Here is a 24,049-nt window from a genome sequence, read left to right as displayed (position 1 = left end):
TATGTTCTTACATTAAAAAAAATAACAACAAATAAACAAGACAAAATAACAAGAACAAAATAACAAGAGGGCAGGAGGAAACTTTTGGAGATGATGAATAGGCTCATGGCATAAATTAGGGTTATGGTTTCACAGATGTATACTTATCCCCAAACTCTTCAAATCGTATACATGAAATATATACTTTTATACATTAAGTACATATAGCTTTTATATCTCAAAAAAGTTATAATTCTTGACTTGAGATTAAAAAAAAACTTTTAGTACTACAATAAGAGGTCATGAAAACAATCAAGTAAATATGATATCCAAAGTCAGAACCAGACAATAAAGATTAGGTAAATCAATCTTAAGAGTTTGTTAAATATATATATACATATATATATATATATATATATATATATATATATATATATAATTGTTATTTTCTATCCCAACAATCTTTTTTGCATGGTCTATAAAGGAATCAAATGTTTTCTCATTAAAACAAATGCCTTGGATTCACTGTATGTTTTCTTCAAGTTTGGCGATGTTGACTATCAGAAAATTATACCTCTCATGAATGGAAAAGCCAGGACTTCATCCTGAAACATAAGCCCTCCAGCTGAAATGCAGTCTTCTTCCCCTGGAGAAGTACTCAGATCCCAGTTCGTTGTAATACTTTTGCCTTCAAAAGCCAGGCCAAAGTTCAGTAACACTATCCTTACTGAAAGCAGAGGGAAGATGGCTCCATACTTAAATGTTTTCTAATCTGCTCCTTATCAGAATGTCTAAGGGTCTGGATTGTAACCATACACTTACACTGAAAAACAATCACCTTACCCCCAATATGTCAAAATGTTATCAGAAAGCCCTTCATCTGAGATCTGATGTCTAACTGATAGTGTAGAGCTTCTCTTTGTCCACTACCCTATCTGTTTCAGTAAAATGAAACCCCGTACTTATTGACATTTCCTCTCAGAAGACATTTCCTTTAAATTCAGGATATGTTCTTCTCATACCAGCAGAGGGAGGCCTGATCCACTTCCCGAGCTTTGAGACTGCTCAATTAAGTCTCTCAGGGATTCTCCAGGAGGAATGTACGTTTCGTCCTGTTCTAACCCAATGCTGTACCGAGGCCTGGTTTCTTGTCTTTTATACCTAAAGATGCACAGAGGAAGATAATTTAAGATACTGAATTGCAATGATGGGTAAAACACTGCAAACAAAACAGTCATCACAGCAGATTTCATTTTAGCACAAGAGAAGATAAATTTTAGTATTTATTATCCTTACATGATAAATGCTAGTACTTCTTTACCAATACAAGATACATGCTTACTATTTATTACCCTTAGTTATGATTTTCAAAATATAAATCATAATTATTTTGCTAACCTATTTTTTAAGTAAGCTACATGTTTTTACTTGGTCTCAACCATCTATAATTCTTCTTCTCCATTCAACTGCCTATTTCCCAGCAGGGGTTCAATATTTTTCTATGGTTCCACTACTCATTGCCTAAAATTTCTCCCCTTAAGGTCCCTAATTAAAGCTGAAAATTTGGGGTTTACAAAAGACATAACAGAAAACTACTTCATCTAAGATAATGTATAAAGCAATAATACAGACAAATGAAAGAAATTTAAACTTTAGAAACATCTTGTCAATAATTATGCCTCCAATTAGAAATGAATTTACTTGAATCAACTCCTATTTGCAGAACAGTATCATAAATGAGTGTTACAAAAAGCAAATGATAAAAATTTAAAGGTCCTTGATATCTCACAAAGTAGAAAATAAGTTCTTAGTGAACAAAAAGTAACTCTCACTTAACTTTAATAACTGAGCTTATTTTAGCTGAATCACTAATAAAAATGTGGTTTAAAATTTTTCAGTATTAAGGGAAAATTGTTAACTTGGGAAATAAGGAATTACTAGAATGATTCTAGGTTCAACATGGCCATTTCTTCACTTATGATCAAACCTTAGTAACAAGTAGCTCCTGAATTCCCTAACTATCCTAAATTCCCTAAGGGTGAAATTTATCTGGGTGGCTTTGATGTCTGAAACAGAAATGAGAAGGTATCTATTAACAGCTTCATTAGGACAAATATTTTCAAAAGTAACTGATAGTATCAGGGAAATCTAAGATTTAATTCGGTCAAAGAAAGCTACGGCGAAAAATAACAGGTGGAACAGTCGTATGAGGATCATATTTCAAACTCAGAATTCTACATCCACATGTCAGAAACTTACCTGAAGTAACAGAACAAAATAATAAGGACCAATAGCAAACTACAGACAGTTACAGATATAAGTAAGGCCTTGTGGTGTATAGGTCCATCAACAAAATCTGAAATTAAAAAGAAAGAGAGCCATAATATGGAGAATATTTTTTACTTAAAAATTAGGAAGCAACTCTTTCCTAAAAGCGTTTGCTAAGCCCCATATACAAGATATAAAAGATCCTTTTAATCTGCCAATTGATAAGAATACTGTATATTGTATAGTAAATATATATGTGTGTATTAATATATATCTGTATTTGTATTAATATGTTTGTATATTTGTATATATTAATATATATAAATATATAATTGTATAGTAAATACATACATATATACATATATATATATATATATATATACACGTATTCCAAATTAAATAAGTTCAACTACTGTGAATCATTGTTCACCTAGGCATTTATTTCAAAAGCGTGAATTTCCTCCTCTCTGGAAGGAATAGGCTTGACACAGAATAGAAGTATAGAGTATGAATGAATGTAAATGGATCAATACCCCCAAAATAGAAGTAGGTAGTTCAACTTTATTTCAGATCCAGCTGATGGGTTTACAGGCTTTTCTCGTGTGATTTCTGGAGTGTTCCATATCATGAATTTGGATAAAAAAACTGGTCTATATTCTTTGTACATGAAACACACGGTCATCTTATGATGGATACAAGGGAACAGGATTCCTCAAAAGTTGCCAAATACAGAAGATATGATGTGCACCACTTCAAACAAAGATGCCTTTCAAAACCACATTGCTAAATTTTCCATAAATTGCATCATATTTTAAAATAATGGGTATGTTCTACTCAAAGAATTATTGTGTGATCCTTTTATAGAACAAATTATTAAATATTATTCATGTTGTTTTAACTGCAGTTCTTGACAAATCAGATTTACTTACAGCATGATTTCTTAAACTTGGAAAGCTTTATACAAATGCATATTTACTGACTGTAGCCTCAGAGATTTTTGTTCCAAGTATTTTATTTTTTTACAATCATCCCAGATGATTTATATGCAAGTAGTCTCTGAAACATATTTTGAGAAAACTGACCTAAAACCAGGTGCACTTATGTAGTAACAGAATTAGCAGTGTTCTTACTATGGGGACCATACTCCCTTGAGAGAGTGATTACTTTTATTTAATTTTTAAGGGTATTATTGTAATTTATGACTTTGGTTGCTATGAACAAGAGGTTTTCCAACTGCACTCTATACTTTTAACTGTATGGCTACCTAAATGTTTTGCCTGGGGACCCTATCTCACCCAATGTAACATTTTTTTTTCACTTAAAAATATTACATAGTCCATGAATAAAAACTAAAAAGCACCAACTAATGAAATAACTAAAATCGCCATCATCTCACTACTTAGGAAAATTACTATTAGCATTTAACACATGCTTTTGCAGTATCATTTCAATGAATAGAAAAAAAAGCTTATGAGCAAACTATTTCACAAGAAGGCATTATATACACCCTTGTCCGTGGCAGCATTATTCACAATAGCTAAAATGTGGAAGAAACCCAACTGTCCACTGACAGGTGAAAAGATGAGCAAACTGTGGTACATGCTTACATACACGGAATATTATTCGACCTTATTGTGTTACGATATATGCTACAATTTGCTGACTCGTAAGGACATTATACCAAGTGAAATAAGCCAGTAACTTAAAGACAAACATTGTATATGATTCCACTTCTACGAGATACTTAGAGGAGTCAAAATCATAAAGAGAAAGAGTAGAATGGTAGTGGTTGCCAGGAGCTGGGGAAAGCTGATGTTTAATACGTACAGAGTTTCAGTTTTACAAGATGAACAGAGCTATGGAGATGGATGAGGTTGATAGTTGTACAACATTACAAAAATATTTAGTACCACTGGATTGTATACTGAAAAGCAGTTACAATGGTAAATTCTATGGTGTATTTTACCATAGAGAAAAATTGGAGAAAAACAAAACAAAACACTGTTGCTTCAGAACTAGATTGTTTTCGTTAATAATACTGTGAATATTTTCAAAAACAATAAAAATTTTCTCCACATAAGTTTTAAACACTGCATGGTATATATGCAGGCACATCCTGATTAGAAAGTCAGTCTTCTGGGGCACCTGGGTGGCTCAGTCAGTTAAGCGTCCGACTTTAGCTCAGGTCATGATCTCACAGCTCGTGGGTTCAAGCCCCGCGTCGGGCTCTGTGCTGACAGCTCAGCCAGGAGCCTGCTTCAGACTCTCTGTCTCCCTCTCCCTCTGCCCCCCCCCTCCCTGTTTGTGCTCTGTCTCTGTGTGTCTGAAAAATAAATAAACTTTAAAAAAATCTTAAAAGAAAAAAATTTTTTGACGAAGTCAATCTTCTGATGTTGTATATTTAGAAGACCATAAAGATTTTGCTCTAATACACCTTTGCTGAAATACACAAAACCCTGTGAACACTCTTACAAGTACATCATGACAGATGTCAATGGTGATTTCTTTAATCTGGATTCCCAGAAGTAGAGTTATTAATTCAACCAATATATATTTCAAGGCTTTGCAAATACATTGTCAAAATGTCCTTTAAAAAATATTACAAAGCTTTATATTTCACCATCAGTGTGACCATATGTTTTAATTATTTTGAAGTAATTTCAGTCTTATATAAAACCTGTAAGGACAAAGAAGTCGAATATGTTCTTCACAGAGATTTCCCATTTTTAAAATTTTACCATACCTGTTTTATAATTGTCTTGCTCTCTCAGTACGGGTGTCTGTGTGTCCATCTTTATATATATATATATATATATATATATATATATATATATATACACACACATATATATATACACATATATATATGCATATATATACATAATATGTATATATAAATATGTATATATATTTGTATTCATATTTATGTTTATTTACTCATATGTATGTATAATGCAAAGATCATCTAAAGTTACAGACATAATGCCCTACCCATAAACACTTCAGAATGCACTTCCTAAGGACAAGGACAAGGTCTTACAAAATGGTAATAAAATTGTCAAAATGAGGAAATTAACATGAATACAGAAATTGAAAATAAATCTTACTTTGAAATATTTGGATTTTTGTTATAAACTATAATCCACAGGTCTTCATACTAGGCTGATAATCTTGTCATCAGCCTAAAATACGCTGAACAATTATTCATGATCTACACTACTTATAAAATATTAATGGAAGCAGTCTGCATCTGAAAAGACTAAATAAGAGACCATTAAAGAAATGCAGTTTTGTATTTACAACTTCAGAGACACTGCCAACGGTCCAGAGAGTAAGATGTTCAGGAACCTGACCCACACTGCAGGACAGGTCCAAAAAGCCATTTAGGCTTTAACACCAGCAGAAATTATACAAAGTAGCACATGCACTGTCTGGCAAGTGGTGCTTAGGAAATCTTGAAAATAACTTGAGGACTTTTCAAATCAAAGAGGCCAAGGTTTTTACACAATGAATTGCGTAGCAAATTTCCCTCCACCAGGTTACGGGCAAAGTCAACAATAAACCCAAGGTGAGCACAACACTACTCCAGTGAGAGCACAATTCACTGTGTTTATACATACGCAGAGGTACAAATGCCATGGTACATATACATGCAAACACTGTCCCTGGAAAGTTAGTTTAAAATGTGTTTCCAATTTTACAGATAACAAGAGCAAAAAGCCTGAGCTTGCAGAAAACCAAGAGAATGCCTGATACTCAATTAAAACGAGAAGAACCAACTACTTAAGCACAATGTATTATCAGTATATGCACACAGAACACTTTTTCATTCCAGTGATTAATTGTACTGAAACTCAGCCTCGCTGCCTTTTGCTTTCCATGCAAATGCAGAGTACACTCTGAACTGTAAGAACATTGTATTTATTACCCATCTTATTAGATTTCTGATTTATGAGAGCAATGAGACTAGAAAGGATCTAAGGGATTTTTTCCTTAACCATCAAGTGCTTTCTTTCTAAGGCTAGCATTACTCCCATTTTCCTTTTCTTTGCCCCAATAACCCCATCCCCTGCAGCCTCCTTGTCTTCTGTCACGAACAGGTGATCCTTATCAATAAACCTTTTGTTTCTGTTGGTCATGCTGGTCATGTTTGAATCTGCCATTACCTGTGCTCAGAGCATTAACAATGTAAACATTCAAGTCACTGCCAGGGTCTTGGAAAGCGAACACTTCCAGATTCCTATCAGGAAAGGAACAGAGCACACAGTTCTCTCTAGGGCAGCAGAGTTTTACCTGTGCTGTCACTTCAACTGCTCAAGGAAGTAGAACGGAGAACCCTCCAGGGAAGTCTGGTTCACTCTTAGAAGCAAGTAAGAATCACCAGTGGTTTCTTAACAAAATAGCATTCTGTCACTGCTTGTTTTTTCTCTGATAAGTAAGCAGTTTGCAACTGTTTAAAACAGCAGGACCTTTTTTTTTTTTTTTTTTTAAGTCCAAAGGATGGTTCCTAATTGCAATAAGACATAGAAGAAAAAACCAGGTCGCTAGGAAAGATCTTGGAAATAAGACTGCCCAAAGATATCTCTGCCGGGGCTCTCAAAATTGTAATCATGGATAAATTAAAGACAGCTTTCTATTCATAGAGCACAAAGCGCCTGAAAAGTATATTTTTTCAGAGGATTTTGGTCAACAAGGGATACTGCAAAAGTATCTTACTTACATCTCACATTGGGATTCTCTCTTATAGTAACATTTAGAAATAAATGGACTATAACGACAAAGATATAATTTACTAGTTATTTTCCTGAATAAAAATAGTTACGATTACACTTCTTGGTAGCACAACAGGTTAAGACAGATTTTTGTTAATGGTAATTTTATTATTTTTTTTTAATTTAAGTACAGTTGACATGCAATGTTCCAGTAGTTTCAGGTGTACAACATAGTGATGCAGCAGTTCTATATATTAAGCTATGCTTACAAGGACAGGTGTATTACCATGCACACCATACATTATTACAGTATTATTGACTAAATTTCCCACGCTGTACTTTTCATGCCCCTGACTTATATATTTCATAGCTGGAAGTTTGTGCCTCTTAATCTTGGTCAGCTATTCTGCCCACCCTCCCAACTCCCTCCCCCTGTAGCAACCCCCAGTTTATTCTCTATATTTTAGATTCTGAAGACATCATTTTTATATCCAGAGTACTGTGTTCAATGAGAAAGAAAAGGACTAATTATTTCTAAATTCCTTTCATCTGTCTCATATACAAAGCTACCTAGAAACAGTTAGGAGCTGAACACTTCGAGAGATGTTAGAGCTACTCCCTAGCAAGAAATTTAGCTCAGACTCATGCATTGGATCATACTGCCATGGGCATAATATATGTATTAGAAGGAAAATTCTGAAACTCATCTTTGCATTCTTGACACTATTATATATTCAATCTATCTGTGATGTGGAGAACAAAGGAGATGTTCCATTGGTTAAATATCTGTTACCTACAGACTTTGATTTGTAATTGGCAGTATCTAACCTATGCAATAGCTTTTTTTTTAAGTTTTTTTTTTCAATGTTTATTTATTTTTGACAGAGAGAGAGAGGGAGACAGAGTGTAAGTAGAGGAGGACAGAGAGAGAGGAAGACACAGAATCTGAAGCAGGTTCCAGGTTCTGAGCTGTCAGCACAGAGCCTGATGCAGGACCCAGGAACCATGAGATCATGACTTAAGTTGAAGCTGACACTTAACAAACTGAGCCACCCAGGTGCCCCAGCAATAGCATTTTAAAACAAATCTGTAAACTTCTCAGAATATATTTTTTAACTAAGAAAAGAAATACGATACATTTTAACTCTGAAAATTGTGTAGTATAATTTGACTTAAACTACATTGAGATTACCATATGTCAAAACAGAATGTTATTTCTGAGACATTTTCTATGAAGTATACATGTAGTATATATGAGGAATTACTATATTTAGACACATGAACATATCTATTTCAAAAAATTATATAACTTTGATTTTATAGAAGCAAAGTTAAAGGATCCCATTTAAAAAAGGAACAGCTTCTGCTCATTTCAACACCATTCACTTCTTTAAGTGCTCATTTAAAGGAATTAAAAAATAAGTAACTATAGTAAGTAATTTGGAGTAAGGGTAAAAAACCTCATCAATTTCTCCTGCCTTCACACAATTGCAAGAGAGCATTTTACTCCCAATATCTTGGTCAAACCATCTGATGCTGTGAGTCTGGACACACATCATTCCTCTCAGCATCCTGGTGCCCTGATCACCAATTCTGCAGACAGGGAGCCAGACAGCAGGGCACCACGACCTCTCCCTTTAAGCCTCTCCATCAAAACAGACATCTCTTCCTACCCTTAGCACCAGCTGCAGTGTTACTGGGCTTCCCAGATCATATTTTAGTGTTTATGATACAGGTGCTGCATTTGATCTAGTTACTTCCCATATTTCCTCCTTCCAGAGAAAGAATGTTATCCTGGGGTGTTCTGCTTTTCTGGGGCTGAAAGCGAATAAACAAAGCAAAAGGAAACCCAGCATTCATTAAAGAATTTAGCTGTATTCTGGCTGTCCTTCATCTTCCTTTTTGAAAGAGAAGATGACAAATAAAATTTCGAGGACATAAATAAACATTGATAAATATTATTGCATGGGATTGTGTATCTCTAATATCCTGCTGAATGTATCTAAGTTTAAAAAAAAAAAAGAGCCTGAGAAACCTCTGGATAGGTAGGAAAGATTTTCTTGTTTGTTTTTAGTAAGGACAATTTATTTGTAGGTTTTTACCCCTATGCTCAGTACTTCTCTAATCTCTAATAACAGAACCTCGCCTAAGCTTGTTATTATGTAGCACCCAGTAATACAGGTCTTTTGCGATGAGGCTAATCATTTAACTTTTTTGGAAGAGCAGTTATATAAGAAGCAAGAACAACAACAACGAAAATGGTCAGCTCCATATTTTAGCCTTCTAGTCTTTTGATAACATAGCCTCTGCTTTCTAGCAACTTGACATAAAGATTTATAATAAATCTACTATATATGGATTCAGTAGTTATGTATATGTAAAGTACTTAGAAAAGAGCCAAAGTAAGTGTTCCATTCTCATTAGCAAATATCACAATCATGAGGATGATTCCCATGGCTCTTAGGCCAGAAAATCAGCCTGGGCTCTGAGCTTTCAAGGGTCCTACTCTGGCTCCCTCCAACCATGACCCTTCCCATTAAGCAATGAGTCTCCAGGACCCGGGGGATGTGTCCACTCAGAACCTGTCCCATCCCACTCTTCTTTTAAACCACTGGCCATGGCCAGTGTATGGTGGAGGTGAAAAAAAAAAAAAAAAAAAAAAAAAAAAAAGGCAGCAGCTCTATGGCATAGCTATGTTACAAATGCTAGTGCTCTCAGACCACTACCTACAGTGACTTTTACTAGACCCCAGAATGACTGCACCAGAAGGGTAAGATGGAATCTGCCCAGAACTCACCTAGGTACTACCGGGGATCCTCAAATTTCAAGCAATAAACTCCACACAAGCCTATCACTTTACATAATTTTCAGTATTATGCACCAACCATTCCTGAATCCTCTTTCCCATTCTGCTCTAAAACAAGGATTTGTCTTCTCAATGCTGCTGCCTTTCTACTCAAAGCCGTTTCACTCAGTTCTCCAGAGATTTATTCCACTATTTTAAAAGTCTCAGCCTCCTCAGAGAAAATTCCCTCATCTGCCTAGTGCTAACTAGAATCTGGCTCCATCTACAGGACGATACATGCACTGCAGCCCTTTCAGCAATAGAAGGGTTGGAATTTTCCTAAACTTATTGCAAGTTCTAAGACACATTGCTTCCACTTGCATGTGAAAAGCCTTTCCTCCTTGGGGGAAGAGATTCTGAAATCTAGCACCACTGCCTTCATTTCCAGCCATTTCTCACCCTCCTCCCTCCCTTGTCCCCAGTACATAAGCCGCTATACCAGGGCTATTCAAAATGTTGTCTATAGACTGCCAACTTTCTGCAACTGGTTCACAAGGAAATAGCTACAAAAACCAGAAAGCAAACATTTAGAACTTGACCACAATTTGATATCAGCAGACTTCTCTTTGAAGGTGTTGTCAAAGGCATGCTGAGAGACAAGCGGTGTTTTTTCTACCAAAAGTATTACCCAAACTTTAATGTGCATACAAATCATTTGAGGAATATTGTTTAAAAATACATTTTGTAGTCTGGGGTGGGGTCAGAGATTCCACACGCGTAATGAGTTCTGACGGACACTGATGAGCTGATCTACAGACCTATTTTCAATAACAAAGCTTTAGAAAACTTAATTATGAGATTTTCTCCAACCAACCACATTGTTTGCTATGCCTGCATTTTGCAAATGCTTCTCAAGCCTTACAAACAAAAACTCTGTGTTTACTACTGCCTCTATTTAGTCACTGCTCCTAACAGGCGGTGCAACCTTGGGAAAGTTAGGTGACCCCTCTGTGCTGCAATGTCCTTATCTTTACACAAGGAGTAAGTCTAAGTACCTCATAGGATTGTTGTGGGACTCAAATGGGTTAAATGATGTGATACTGAACATGCCTGGCTCATGTTAGCCATTATAATATTTTTAAAATTTTTATTCCTGTCTTATCCATCCAGTGATCTCCTATTCATCCTTACAGTCTTGTTCAAGTGTCACTTCTATGAAGGTCTTTTGACATCCTCCTACCCCACAATAAACCACTCACTTGTTTGTGTCCTTAATACACTTTACAATCTGACTCCACTAAAACATTCCTGACTGAATACAATTTAATTATTTACATATTTCTCTCTCACAGGCCAGTGTGCACGTCTTGAGAGCAAGAATTTTCTTCATCCATTTCTGTATCCCTAACACCTAGCATGTTGACTGGCAATCTATATAAAAAATCTGTCTGTGAATGTTTTATGTGAATGATTATGAATAATCCTTTAAAGCTTTCTAGGCTTTAGCAGAAACAAGCGTTATAAAATGTTATCATCAAAGCCATGAAATGTCAGTATATTTTGTTAGGAAGATTTTCTCAAGAAGTAAAATCAATCATGAGAAATCATTTTAAACCACTGATATAAGACTTAGGCTTTAGGACACGGTGACAATTCCAATTATCTATTTTGTGGTGAGAGTAAAGAGGAGAAAGGAAACATGGAAGCAGTTTTTAACAAAAAGCCCTTCCAGCTGCAGTATTTGTCTTTTGCAACGAGTGACACTTAAATGTGGAAGTTTTGAAATTAAATTTTCTAGATATCTCCTCCATTCTATCAATATATTGATATATGATTTGGCTAAAAACTAGCTGCTCTAGTACAGATAAAAGGAAATTTTCCAGCAAATAATCCAATTCAATCTTTTATTTTTTTTAATGCATGTTAGCCTAATGGCAGTTTTCGAGTGAAGTATAACTTCTGATTAACACTTCAAGGTAGGCATAGAACCCTGTCTCCCTCCTCTATGCTTCTAAAACACACTGCAAGCTCTGGAACCCCTAGATTTCACAGGGAAGTGGGGACAAGTGAAAGAAACGAGATTCTCAAGCATGAAGCCCCATACGACTACTTTTCCAAGAACTACTTGCCCATGTCTTTGAATTACGTCATCTTGCCTTGGTCCCCTGCCCCAGCCGTGGAATGATCAGGTACACTAATTTAGGAAAGGCAGAGTAATTCTAGTCTTTATTTTCTTTGTGGCTAAAGCTCTTCCAGCCCCAAAGCTTTCTTCTCCTTACCTCTACTCTTCAGTGGAGGCAGCGTAGGGTGCAGGTCTTTGTTACACTCGTTCCGCTCTGTGCAGCACTCAATGGATCTTCTCTGATGAGGAATGGGGGTGTCCTAAAGTTGAGCCCAAACAGCTATGAGTGGGGTTCCCCTAAATTTCAAAGTCACATAATCTAAAATTTTTTTAGCTTATTTGTTTATTTGGAGAGAAAGAGAGACAGACAGACAGAGACAGACAGCTCGAGCAGGGGAGGGGCAGAGAGAGAGGAAGACAGAGAATACCAAGCAGGCTCCACACTGTCAGCACAGAGCCTGAAACAGGGCTCGAACCCACAAACTGTGAGATCGTGACCTGAGCCGAAACCAAGAGTCAGACGCTTAACCAACTGAGCCACCCAGGCACCCCCTCAAAGTCACATAATCTAAAACTTGAGACACTAACACCATTCAGGGAATTCACTTAAAATTCTGATAATTTTCCTGAAACATTCTGAAAATGTTTTTTTATATTAGAAAATTTCTCTCAAATTTCCATATATTATCTTACTGCGCTTTTGCATTTCAACAAAACTACTACTGCATTTGTAATAACCAGGGTGCATAGTTATAAACTGAGGAAGATGGCTTGCATTAATGCAATTAACTAAACTGGAATCTGAGCAGGATGATCTAAAGAGTCATTAAGCAAGAAGCTAACAGCAAAAATAAAAATAATACTTGCTTCTGAAACGAAAGGAGGATTGGCCCAATGAGACAATTTTCAGATTATTTTCCAACTTACTAAAAACAGGGTGGGCAAGAAAAACAATTCTTTTATATAGCTTGAAACCTAACTGTTTGAAAGCTAGCAATGAAAGTTACAAGGCAGAAGCATGTGATCTTCCTTACCCGGCACTGAAAATCTGAGCCTTCTAGTCCTAGGCATCCAGAAGTGACCACAGGCATCCCAGAATCATCTTCTTCTATCATTGTGAAACAATATCCATCTGTGCTGAAGACCAAACAGGCAAAGTAAGTGTGTGTGTGTGTGTGTGTGTGTGTGTGTGTGTGTGTGTCTAGGGAAAAAGGAAAGGAACATGTTAATCATTTGTTTTACTACACACAAGGAGAAAGTCAATGATCATTACAAGTTACAGCCTGTTAAGAAAATTCCAAAACTTTCTTTTATGAAACTGGATTTAATAATCATAAAACATTTGGTAATATCTTCTCTGTCTAGAAACTTGTGAGAAAGAAGGAAATAAACTTGCCATATAACATATACTATTAGTAACCATATACCCCAATTACTACACACTCATTTTGGTCCTCCATCGCCTGCACAAATCCAAAAACACAACTATTTTTCTCACCTTCTATATGAAGGAACTGAGGCTCAGAGAGCTTGAGCAATTTCTCAAAGGCCTTACAGACAGTGAGAGGCAAGGCAGAGGTTTGACCCCACGCAGGTGAACATTTATGTTGGTTCTATTTGCTCTAAATGAAACAAACTTGTCTCTCACTAAGGCACCAAAAGAAAGACAGGTAGAAGCTGGGATCAGCACAACATAACCAAGGTGATTGAGACTGTGCCACTGGGTCCCTCTGCTTTGGGACTGATCTGTCATGAGAAACATCAGGCTTTGTTGTAAGCAGGTGGGGCTTAGATCGGGGGCATGGTGAGGGTGGACAACAGAAAGAAGGGCTGTTAACAAGATCATGGAAACCAAAGAAACAAAAACTAAATTTCTGCATGGTTTTCTACATTAAAGGCGACATTCACTTATTCTACCTCATGCAATCCTCTCAACAACAATGGAAAATAATACTATTTCTATTTACAGATGAGAAATTAAAGGTAGAGAGTTTAATAAACTTGTACAAGGTTGCAGAACAAACAGTAACAGAATCAGGCCTTGCATCAAGGACCTCTTGGTAAATCCCCACACGTTTTCCACTATCCTCTCCTGGGACCAAATCTGAAAAACAAGAACTATTATATACAGAACTATTTACAAACAGACTTTACTGTCTTCACAAGTTAGGGTGACTCCTAATATATGTCATCAACCACTATTGCGTGTGTTAAGAAATGAAGTACTAAACTATATCTCCATCTTTTTCTCATACATATGCTTGCTCAGCGCCCAAGACAGATATGGCAGTGTAGTCCTGAAAGGTCACAGGAAGAATGCTCTGAGAACAGCATTAGCCATGATTTGTGGATTTGTCTATTCTATATTAGTGGTAGCAGCATTCTGCCGTACATTAGCCCTTCAGTTATCATCAACACCCTTAGAACTGTTTACTTGGTTTATAACCCTCGTGATCCAAAATACTTCAGTTTATAAGAACTAGAACAGCAAAGTTCAAATATACTAATGAATGGCTAGGAAGGGCCGATGGTAAATCTCTTTGTTTGACTAAGGTCAAATGCATGAAAATTATTGTGGAATACAGACTCTGCCTCTGAACAACCCTTGCTCTCAATTCTTTGGGGCTTTTTAGCCAATTTGCTGAAATTGCTACGAAAATCTAAAGCATGTAATCACTGAAGGCAATAAATAAAAGAGCTGTCCCTTAGAAATGTAAGCAATATGAGCAAACAATACCCAGATGATTTTTTTTATTCCTTTCCTTCCCATTTAGACCATATGTGTGACTTAGTTTTCTCATCACAAGTAAAATTCAGGAATTATCAGAAATAAAGTCATCTTAATTTTCTGACATTAGGAATTCACAGGGCTAGAAAGAGTGATACAATATGTTAAATCTAAACAAAAAAAAATTCTCCTTATTTATGACTTCCCCTTACTCAAAATCTGAATATATGGAAAGGCACTCATCAGAATCAAAAAAAAAAAAAAAAAAAAAGAATAAGAAATGCTGGTTAAGCTGTTAGCAAGTTATTCTTACAATGTCCTGGGAAATGTAAAGAAACATCAGGGAGAGTAAATTCAAGCTTTAAAAATATACTCCCTTGTCTGCAAGAGAGTAGAACTAAAAATATAAACAGGGTGTGGAGAAGGAGAGAAACCCTGGAGAAAAGTCAGTGTCCCCTAAGTCATAAATTCAGACAGAAATCAAATATTTAGTTGGAGGACAAGCAAAAAGGTTAGAGAACCATTTCAAGTGCATATTATCTGCAACAAAGCAAAATTTATAAGCTTCTCATTGACATTACCAGCTAGTTAGGAACACTAACTGGAAATGAGCAGTACAATTACAGAAACTTCAGAATCACTTGAGAACTTTCAATTCTTGAGCAAACACAAACGTAAACAAAGCTATGTTCCAGAGTCAAAGCTGTTCAACTCCCTCTGCTGAGAGAGGGCTGCAGAATGTCACAAAAGGCAATTAAGTCCTCCCATGGGCTTACTTGAACATTCTGCTGCCTGGCTGCCATGTTTAGGCTTAGTTTTTAAAGGTTGTATACTGATTATTATTATCTCATCATTCCCACAGTGTTTAAGAAGAAATAAAGACTCATGAAGAAAACAAAAGTAGGAATAATTTTAAACAAAACTGAAAGTACTGAGATGTATACAGGGATATAGGATGAATCATTTAGTTACAGTAATGATTATGAATTTAACAAAAAGGCTCCTGGGTGGCTCAGTCAGCTGAGCTTCCGACTTCGGCTCAGTTCATGATCGTGTGGTCCATGGGTTCGAGCCTTACATTAGGCTCTGTGCTGACAGCTCAGAGCCTGGAGCCTACTTCAGATTCTGTGTCTCCCTGTTTCTCTGCCCCTCCCCCACTCACATTCTATCCCTCTCAAAAATAAATAAACATTAAAGAAAAGTTTTAAAAAAGACCATTGATGTAATATTTTAAAAATGCTGCCCCTGTGTTATAGGTAAAGACGAGCAATGAACAAAATAAAACAGCTGTGTACAAAGGCGATCAGTTGTCAATACTGACTGCTTCTCCATATTTATGCCATTTTTTTTAATTTGAGGGAGAGAGAGAGAGCACGAGTGGGAGAGACAGGCAGAGGGAGAGTGAAAGAGAGAGATTATGAGTGGAAGAGAGGGACAGGGGGAGGAAAGAAGGGAGGGAGGGAAGGAGGGAGGGAGAGAGAGAGAGAGAGAGAGAGAGAGAGAGAGAGAGAAAGAATCTTAAACAGGCTCCACACTCAGCATGGAGCTCAGTGTGGGACTCGATTCCATGACCCTGGGGATCATGACCTGAGCCGAAATCAAGAGTTGGGATGCTCAACTGACTGAGCCATGCAGGTGCCCCAATATTTATGCCAATTTTATGTCAGTATGGGAGAAATACTAGAATTCCTAAATTTCTTTTAAGTTTCAGTTAGAATTGATTAGAAAGACTGTTTGGTTTTAGTCCATTTTAAATCAGTCCTTGAGAACATTCCATCTTCTAAAATACCTATTTCACATTCATGAGAATAAAGAGAAGTTTTCAAAGTTTTCTGTCACAGATAAACTCAAAGATACATACAAATTTTAAAGCGGCTATTTAAATCATGCAAATTTTAGTTAATTAGAACAGCTGAAAGCTGCTTACAACTTTGTTAACAGTAGTTCACTTGACAAACATTTATTGAGCGTACGATGATCCAGGCAGAGTTAGATATCCAGAACTCAGGGTGAGGAAGATGTAGCCTTTGCTTTGAAGGAGCTCATAGTCTATGAATGCCACAATCCTAGGAGAAGCCAAGTGATTCAAATTCTAGCAGTAAAGACAGAAATCAAAAGCTAGAAGTGTTTCCTACTGAATTGGGGAAAAAAAGCAAAGAAGGATGTTGAACGGTGGTAATTATCAAAGTAATGGAATCCTAAAGTTTATATGTTTTTTCCTTACCACCTTAGACAGATGGATTCCCATAGTAGTAAGGGATAAAGGGTAAAATATATATGGCTACTACTGGTCCCCTGCTATGATTTTTCCTCCGAGATGTCACTGAACTGGAGGAAGGTGAAGTTACATTAATGATAAAGTTGCAATGTGAGAAATGACTTTTACTTTATCTTCAGAAATGGGTAACTATCGGGGCACCTGGGTGGCTCAGTCCGTTAGTGTTCGACTCAGTTTCAGCTCAGGTCATGATCTCACAGTTCTTGAGTTCAAGCCCCGCATCAAGCTCTGTGCTGACTGTGCACAGCCTGCTTGGGATTCTCTCTCTCCTTTTCTCTCTGCCCCTCCCCTCCTCGCTCATATGTGCACTCTTTCTCCCTCCCTCTCAAAATAAATAAACTTAAAAAATTTTAAAAAACAAAAGGATGTGTAATGATCTTACATCTTTCTCTAGCAGCCATACCGAGTGATTTGGCATTTTGTCTGTTTTCTTCTATGAGGTACAAGATCTTCTGAATTTGTCTCTATTTTTGTATGAACCGAGCATTTGTATATTCTCACCTGTGCAGATGCTCTTCGTCTCTCACTTAGATTTGTCTGATTGCCTTCCAGCAGGCCTGCCCATCCCCTCCCTCTGGACTCTAAACAGTTCTGTACAGCACTTCCTGATAAATCTTACATTTTCCTTCTCTGCTTTAAAATCATCAACAGTTCTCTATGTAGAAGTTTAAAGAGCTCCGAGCTATTCATTTTCCATTAACTCCAACAACAAATGGGCCCATTTAACAGTCTCATTTATGACTAAGAAGCACAAAAGCAGAGTTATTCCTTATAAAAATCTTCATAAGTGCATCTGAAATCATTGCCTTTACCAACTAAATTATAAATTCTAAGGAAGAACGTATTCTCATAAGTGTGATGGTTTTAACTCACATCTACTGAAAATTTTTTTAAAGATCATAAAACTCAATATTCAGATGGTCTGAGCAATGGTGGAATAAACTGGATGCAATGGAAGATGTATAAACAAACGAGAACAACTTGCACTTTAAACACTCTGAGATCTTAGGTCAGGAGCGCCTGTCGGAAAACTCACACCATCACATTCAGCAAGAGGTCTGAAAGTCCTGGGTTGATGCAAACTTTATAAAAAGGCTCACAAGCCCCTAACCTTTCCCTTCTTCCCGTTGTGACTCCGCAAGGCACGGTTGGGGTCTTATCTAATTCCTCATTTAGGCAGCCTGGTGTCATTTGCACATCCTTTGTGCAAACATCCAATTACTTACTACACCTGTAAACCCTGAAAACTGTCCAGGCAGAATTCTCGGTCAAACCTAACAAGTAAGTATTTAACTATGGTGAAGTCTTTAAAATCATCTCTGAAAAAGAGTGAAAAATAACTTTTACAAATGGATACACTTGTGTGAGCGCCTGGATGAACTTGAGAGAGGTGGTAAGTAGTAACAAAAATGACTATCAGAGGCAAAAAGACAGGTAAAACAAGAAAGGATGTGTAAAGCAGGATCAGATTATATAGAGAAAAAAACAGACAAACAAGGCTGGAAAATGATACAAAACTTTTGCAGGGTGAAAGTCAGGTAAAAAAGAGTTATTCCAGGAGACTTTGAAGCATTCAAGGCATACAGTGATTATCTAAGATCCCGGGAATAAATCTGGAAATGGAATGAGAAGGATTAACAATGTACCATAACAGCTGGAAAGATATTTAGAAGATAGGTATTATCTTGAGGGAGATAAAATACCAGCTTCCCTTCTTGAGTTATGGATATAAAAAAAGGTACTAATACTTTATTTAGCTTATTTGCACAACATCCTCTAACATGTATGCTGTGAAGCAATGGAAAGGGCATGGATTTTGGAAGTAGACACACCCACACATGATGGGAATCAAGGCCAAGAATGACTCTGTGTTTGGCGGGTAACGTGATTGATGCTACTCACAGAGAGATTAAAAACCCTCTAAACTTAACACATATTTTCTGAATTATTATGTGGAATTTCAAAATCTCTTTTAAGTATGATATACTTCTGATCTGGGCCACTTTTTATATTATTCTGTCCAGGAATATGGGAGTGGTAATGAGCAGGAGACCTCCCTAGGATACCCAAATTGGCTAAGAACTGCCTACAAGACCTCAAACCACACAGTTTTGACAAGCCCTTATCTAAGCTCAAGAAAGCATATCCTTGTCTTTAGAACTCCTTTACCTAGGAGTGCAAGATTTAATGCAATATTACCCCAAGTATGTTCCCTTCCAGGTCAGCAAACTGCTTGCTACTGGTCTGTGAGGAGGTTAATACAGAAATGGAAACTTGCAGAGTAATACATTTAGCTCTCTTGAATCTAAATAACAGAAAAATAGGAAAAATTGAGCATGCAAGGTGCAAATATTTTTATATTTATTTTTCTAGTAATTCATTTTTATTGTACTCTAGAAAAATACCAGTGCAACTTATGGGGTTGGGTGGGGAGCATCTTTCACCAGAGATAGTGTGAGAAGTACTGATTTGGAAGTCAAAGAGTAGATAGTGGGAATGGAGGAATGGAGGCCCGAATTTATTCTAGGTCTTAGGACTCAGGAATAAAAGCAGCCCCTGTGATTCACATGATTGATCTCAGTTCACAGGAGACTCAACTGGAGTTAACATCCTGTTAGCAAAAAGGATGTGCATTTTGCCCAAGAGTGAATATTCGCTCCTCTGAGATCCAGTTCAGGGGTTGGCTGCTGGTCAAGAATTCAGGACTTTGGAATGAGTATTTCTAAACTGCAGTTATCAAGGTCAATAAATCTGACCTCCATGTTTTAGTTCTTACCCTCTTGACATCTGACAGCTTCTAACATGGCTGACCTTACTTCCTCCCTCGGTAAACTTGGCTTCAATGACACCATACTCACTGTTTCATGTTCATTCTGGATCTTGTGGGGAGAGCCTCCTTGACCCAACCATTAAACATCTCAAGGCTCAGTCCTACTCTGTTCGATCGGATTGTTTTACTACCGTACTCAATTCTTCACGCTCCACTCTACCCATAGCTTCTCTCTGACATTGAGCTTGACTGTGTCACTTGATTTGGTAAATGGAATGTTAGAGGACAAGCAGAAGTTTTAAGAGGTTGCTCCCTCACAGTCAAGTGAAAAAGAATATGCTCTGGTTAGCTTCTGGTCCAAGAAGGATGAACAAACATGTAGAGCAGGCGGGAAGTGAAGCAGCAGCCCAATGCCAAGTCCACCTAATCCAGCAGGTCCCAGCACAGCTGCAGCCCATTTGTAGACCCAGGAATGAAAAGACAAATGTCTTTAGTTGTAAGTTACTATGATTCTGAGCTCACTTATTTCACAGCAAAAACTGCCTCACATTCTACTCACTCACTCTAGACTCTCCCCAAACCCTATCTTCACTCCAAATCCATATCCCATGGCCTACTCTCTGATGTCTCCATTTTGTAGCTATCAAAAACCTTAAACTCAGCATGTCCAGATTAGAACTTGATTATTTCCCTCTGTCCTCTTTCATTAAAAGCCTACACCGTGTATATAAATGTACATCCAGACTGGTGAAGCCTCTCTGGGCCCCTTCCTAGATCCAATTCATCAACATAAAACTTTCCTTCTAAATATTTCCCCAATACATGTACCTCATTCTTGCACCAGCATCAACCTAGTCCAAGATCATTCTCTCTCACATGAACTGTCCTTCCTAAATCCACATCAATACCCACTGCCACACCTGCTTAAACAAATCCCCCTCAATGGCTTCCCAACGCTTCCAGGAATAAGACGAACATCCTTAATAGAGCCGACCAGGCCATGGGTAATCTCTCCCGGGTCCACACTCAACTACTGCCACACCTCCTTCTGCTCCCTGCACTTTAGGAAAACCAGTCTTCTTCGAACATGCCAAGTTGCTCCTTCCCACACAGAGAATCTGGAAGAAATCTTCCAAATGAACTTTCTTCCAAATCAACTTAGGACACTTCATTGATGTATAAGGAAAATAGGACAAAATATTTAAAGTTGGAATAACTGTGGAAAGCCTGCCCATATAATCACCAGAGCTACATCTCCAATGACACACACAGATTTACTCTTAATTACTACAGACCCAGGCAAAATAGTAAAGTATCCCCCTAATATGTTTTCTCCTAATAATTTTCTTTTCTTCAGAAAACTCTGACATTTTCCTGATACTTTTTCCACTTACTACAAAGAGGTAGTGTTTCCCAGGAAATACTGTCTGAGCTCTGGAATCATTTTATCATGGCACAAGACTTGGTAATCCAAGTTTGTTCTATCGTGTAAGAGCCAAGTTAACAGACCTCCCTGGGTCCTGAATTCTTTATACCTAATGGTAAGAAATAAGCATCCCCTACCATGCTGAGTTGTTCTGATAATTAAAGGAGATATATATTTATGAGCATACCAAACTTTCCTCTCTGTCATTCAGTTAGTAGATACTTCTTGAGCTGCATATCTCAGGATACACTTTCTTCCTCAGGAAGAAAAAAAAAGCATCCAGCTCATCTTCATGTTCTTTCCTGGGTAATGAGGCCCCAAATGATTACTTAGGTATTCTGCCTGGACTTCAAACCTAGGAGTCCATTTTCCCATTTGGTCCATTACCCTTCTCAAGGGATATTCTGCTTCTCTGGCATTTTAACTCTTGAGATCAGTACTTGTCTGGTTACTCTGCCACATCTTCCTAGGCATACTGGCCTCATTAGCTATGCCTCTCCACCCACTGTTGTCCTCACGAGGGATGTAAATGCAGGCTATGGTGTTTGGAAAAATGGATGTGGCTACATAAGGATGCGTAAGAAAGACAAAGCTAGAGTCCAGTTCCAAATAAGGTTTTGTTACAAACATGATTATCCACTAAGGAGTTTAGTTCTCCAATACTCTTACAATGTCTTTCCTGACATCTGGTAGACTCATGTAAGCTCTATCACTATACTGCTTCCCAGAGTCTGTGAATATTCCTAATGATGCAGGTGTTCTTTCCATAAGACCAACCACCACTGACATGATGAATGGTTAAAGAAAAATCATCAGACAGTTGACTCCCTCTGCTATTGAATTTATTTGGGGGACAAGGTCTTTTGAAGGCAAACAATTGGCTTTTGCTGCTTGACACTTGTCCCAAGCCTGGGATCTATGCTCTATGTTTATGTGCATATGTGATGTTTGCAGCAAGGGAGAAGAATCCCAGAACACCATTTCGGGTCAAGATGCAATTTGATATTTTTTTCTAAACACAGGCACAGCCCTGTAAGTTAATGGAGTCAGGCACTATTCCTCAAAATGTGTTCTTAGAAAACACCAGCCTACAATTCTGTAGTTTAAAAAGTATGACTCTCCGTTAAAACTACATTTAAATAATTTATATGACCAACCTGCAAATATTGTTGACTGAGTCTTCTGGACAATGGTGGTGACATTTGCAACGCAAGATCTTTGGACGAGGGGTGGGGGCTGTACTCTCACCATCCTCTTTCTTGGTGCCCACATTTAACTTTCCTGAACTTCGCAAAAGCATGTTATCAAGTAAGTTTGCTGAAAAGAAGAAAGAATAAGAGTTTAAGTATCTGTGGGATAGACCAAAGTCTGCTATCCAAAGAACAATGAGATTAAACAAAATATTCGCTATTTATGATACTTACAGATTTAAACATAAAACAGATGTGTTTTTTTTTTGTTTTTTGTTTTTTTTTAATATTTTTTTTTTAAGTTTATTTATTTTTGAGACAGAGAGAGACAGAGCATGAACGGGGGAGGGTCAGAGAGAGAGGGAGACACAGAATCGGAAGCAGGCTCCAGGCTCTGAGCCATCAGCCCAGAGCCCGACGCGGGGCTCGAACCCACGGACCGCGAGATCGTGACCTGAGCCGAAGTCGGACGCTAACCGACTGAGCCACCCAGGCGCCCTAAAACAGATGTTTTAATGACTTCGACATTAGAAATCATATAATTATTACAATTATATATGTCTCATATAAAATACAGAAATTCTCATAACCCTTTCAAGATAGCATCCTACACATTAAATTAGAATAGTCGTCTTTGAGTGCAAAGAGCTCAATGAGACACTAGCATATATATTATCTCTACTCCGTATGGTAACAGTATGGGTAAATATTATCATTCCCATCTGCAGAGGAGAAAATTAAGACTTTAAGTGATCTGAACACACCTAATAAATCATCAGGTAAGCATTTAAACCCAGATTGTCTGGTCCCTAAAACTGCCTTCCTACCCATCTCTTTACTTTAGGTATATCATGTATTTTTTAAATAAATTATTAGAAATATTTAACATTCAAAATTGGGTAGGATGGTGAAAACTTAGTTATCTCTAATATATATCAAATGATACCTCTTCCCTATCAGCTTTTACATGGAAAGTGTCTTCCTATTAGAGTAGCGATGGTTGTACATCTTTGATGGAAGACATAATAGTAGACATGATCTCTAGAGACAGATTTTCTGAGGTCAAAATTAGGCTTTACTATTTACCAGTTGGTTGACCTTGGATAACTTTATAAATAATCTCGTTGTGCTCCACTTATCATTAAAGTGGAGGTTATTACAACCACCTACCTCATGTCAGCAGCTTAGAGTGTATATGTCATGTAGTAACATATTACTGTTAGCTAATATTATTGGAAGGATCTATTTTTTTTTTTAATAGTAAGACGGTTCATTAATACAGGGTGACCTATGACTAAGATGGTTTTCATATTTTTCCTCTTTACCACCACTTTTGAAAAGTAATGAAGCTCCAAAAGGAGGCATGCATTAACTGATACCTATGATATTTTAGCCATTGTGGCAGGAGCTCTCATACATGTTACGTCACTGCATAAATGGTCAACCTGAGCAATGTTTGATTTAAAATCTCTCTCACCACAAATTGAGCTTGCTTATAATTAAAACAAATCAAATTAGAACAAATTATCTAAAAGATGCTGGGTTAAAACACTGAAATTCTAGGCCAAAGATGCAATATACTCAATAGCATACTATCGCTATTCTGTTTAGCAATAATACACATGCATACATATGCAAATGTTAATTTCTTAAACCACAAACTAATGCCTCTAGCCACTGGTTCCATCAGAAAATGAGAGTTTTAAAAGAAGATGGGATAATTTTTGCATGGTAAGATAATTAGTTGAATGCTTAGTGAAAATTGAAGGGGAAAGCAATAAAGTATGTTAA

The 24,049-nt window shown here is 37.1% G+C and overlaps 1 protein-coding gene across 2 annotated transcripts in view; it reads right to left on the bottom strand.

The window, feature by feature from the left end:
* BMPR1B (bone morphogenetic protein receptor type 1B) overlaps positions 1–24,049 on the bottom strand; it is a 156,549-nt gene that overhangs the window by 21,605 nt on the left and 110,895 nt on the right. For both annotated transcript variants that reach the window (XM_049630894.1, XM_049630895.1), the window contains 5 exons: positions 22,226–22,385; positions 12,901–13,003; positions 12,024–12,126; positions 2,239–2,335; positions 1,002–1,140 (listed from right to left, as the gene is read on the bottom strand). In XM_049630894.1, coding sequence (XP_049486851.1) covers positions 1,002–1,140; positions 2,239–2,335; positions 12,024–12,126; positions 12,901–13,003; positions 22,226–22,368 — 585 coding nt within the window. In that variant the 5' untranslated portion in view covers positions 22,369–22,385. Of the gene's footprint in view, positions 1–1,001; positions 1,141–2,238; positions 2,336–12,023; positions 12,127–12,900; positions 13,004–22,225; positions 22,386–24,049 lie in introns of those variants that run through there.

Source organism: Panthera uncia, chromosome B1 (assembly GCF_023721935.1).
Source record: "Panthera uncia isolate 11264 chromosome B1, Puncia_PCG_1.0, whole genome shotgun sequence".
Lineage (NCBI taxonomy): Eukaryota > Metazoa > Chordata > Mammalia > Carnivora > Felidae > Panthera > Panthera uncia.
The sequence above is the reverse complement of the archived record's forward strand: the minus strand, read 5'-3'. Positions and strand labels throughout refer to the sequence as shown.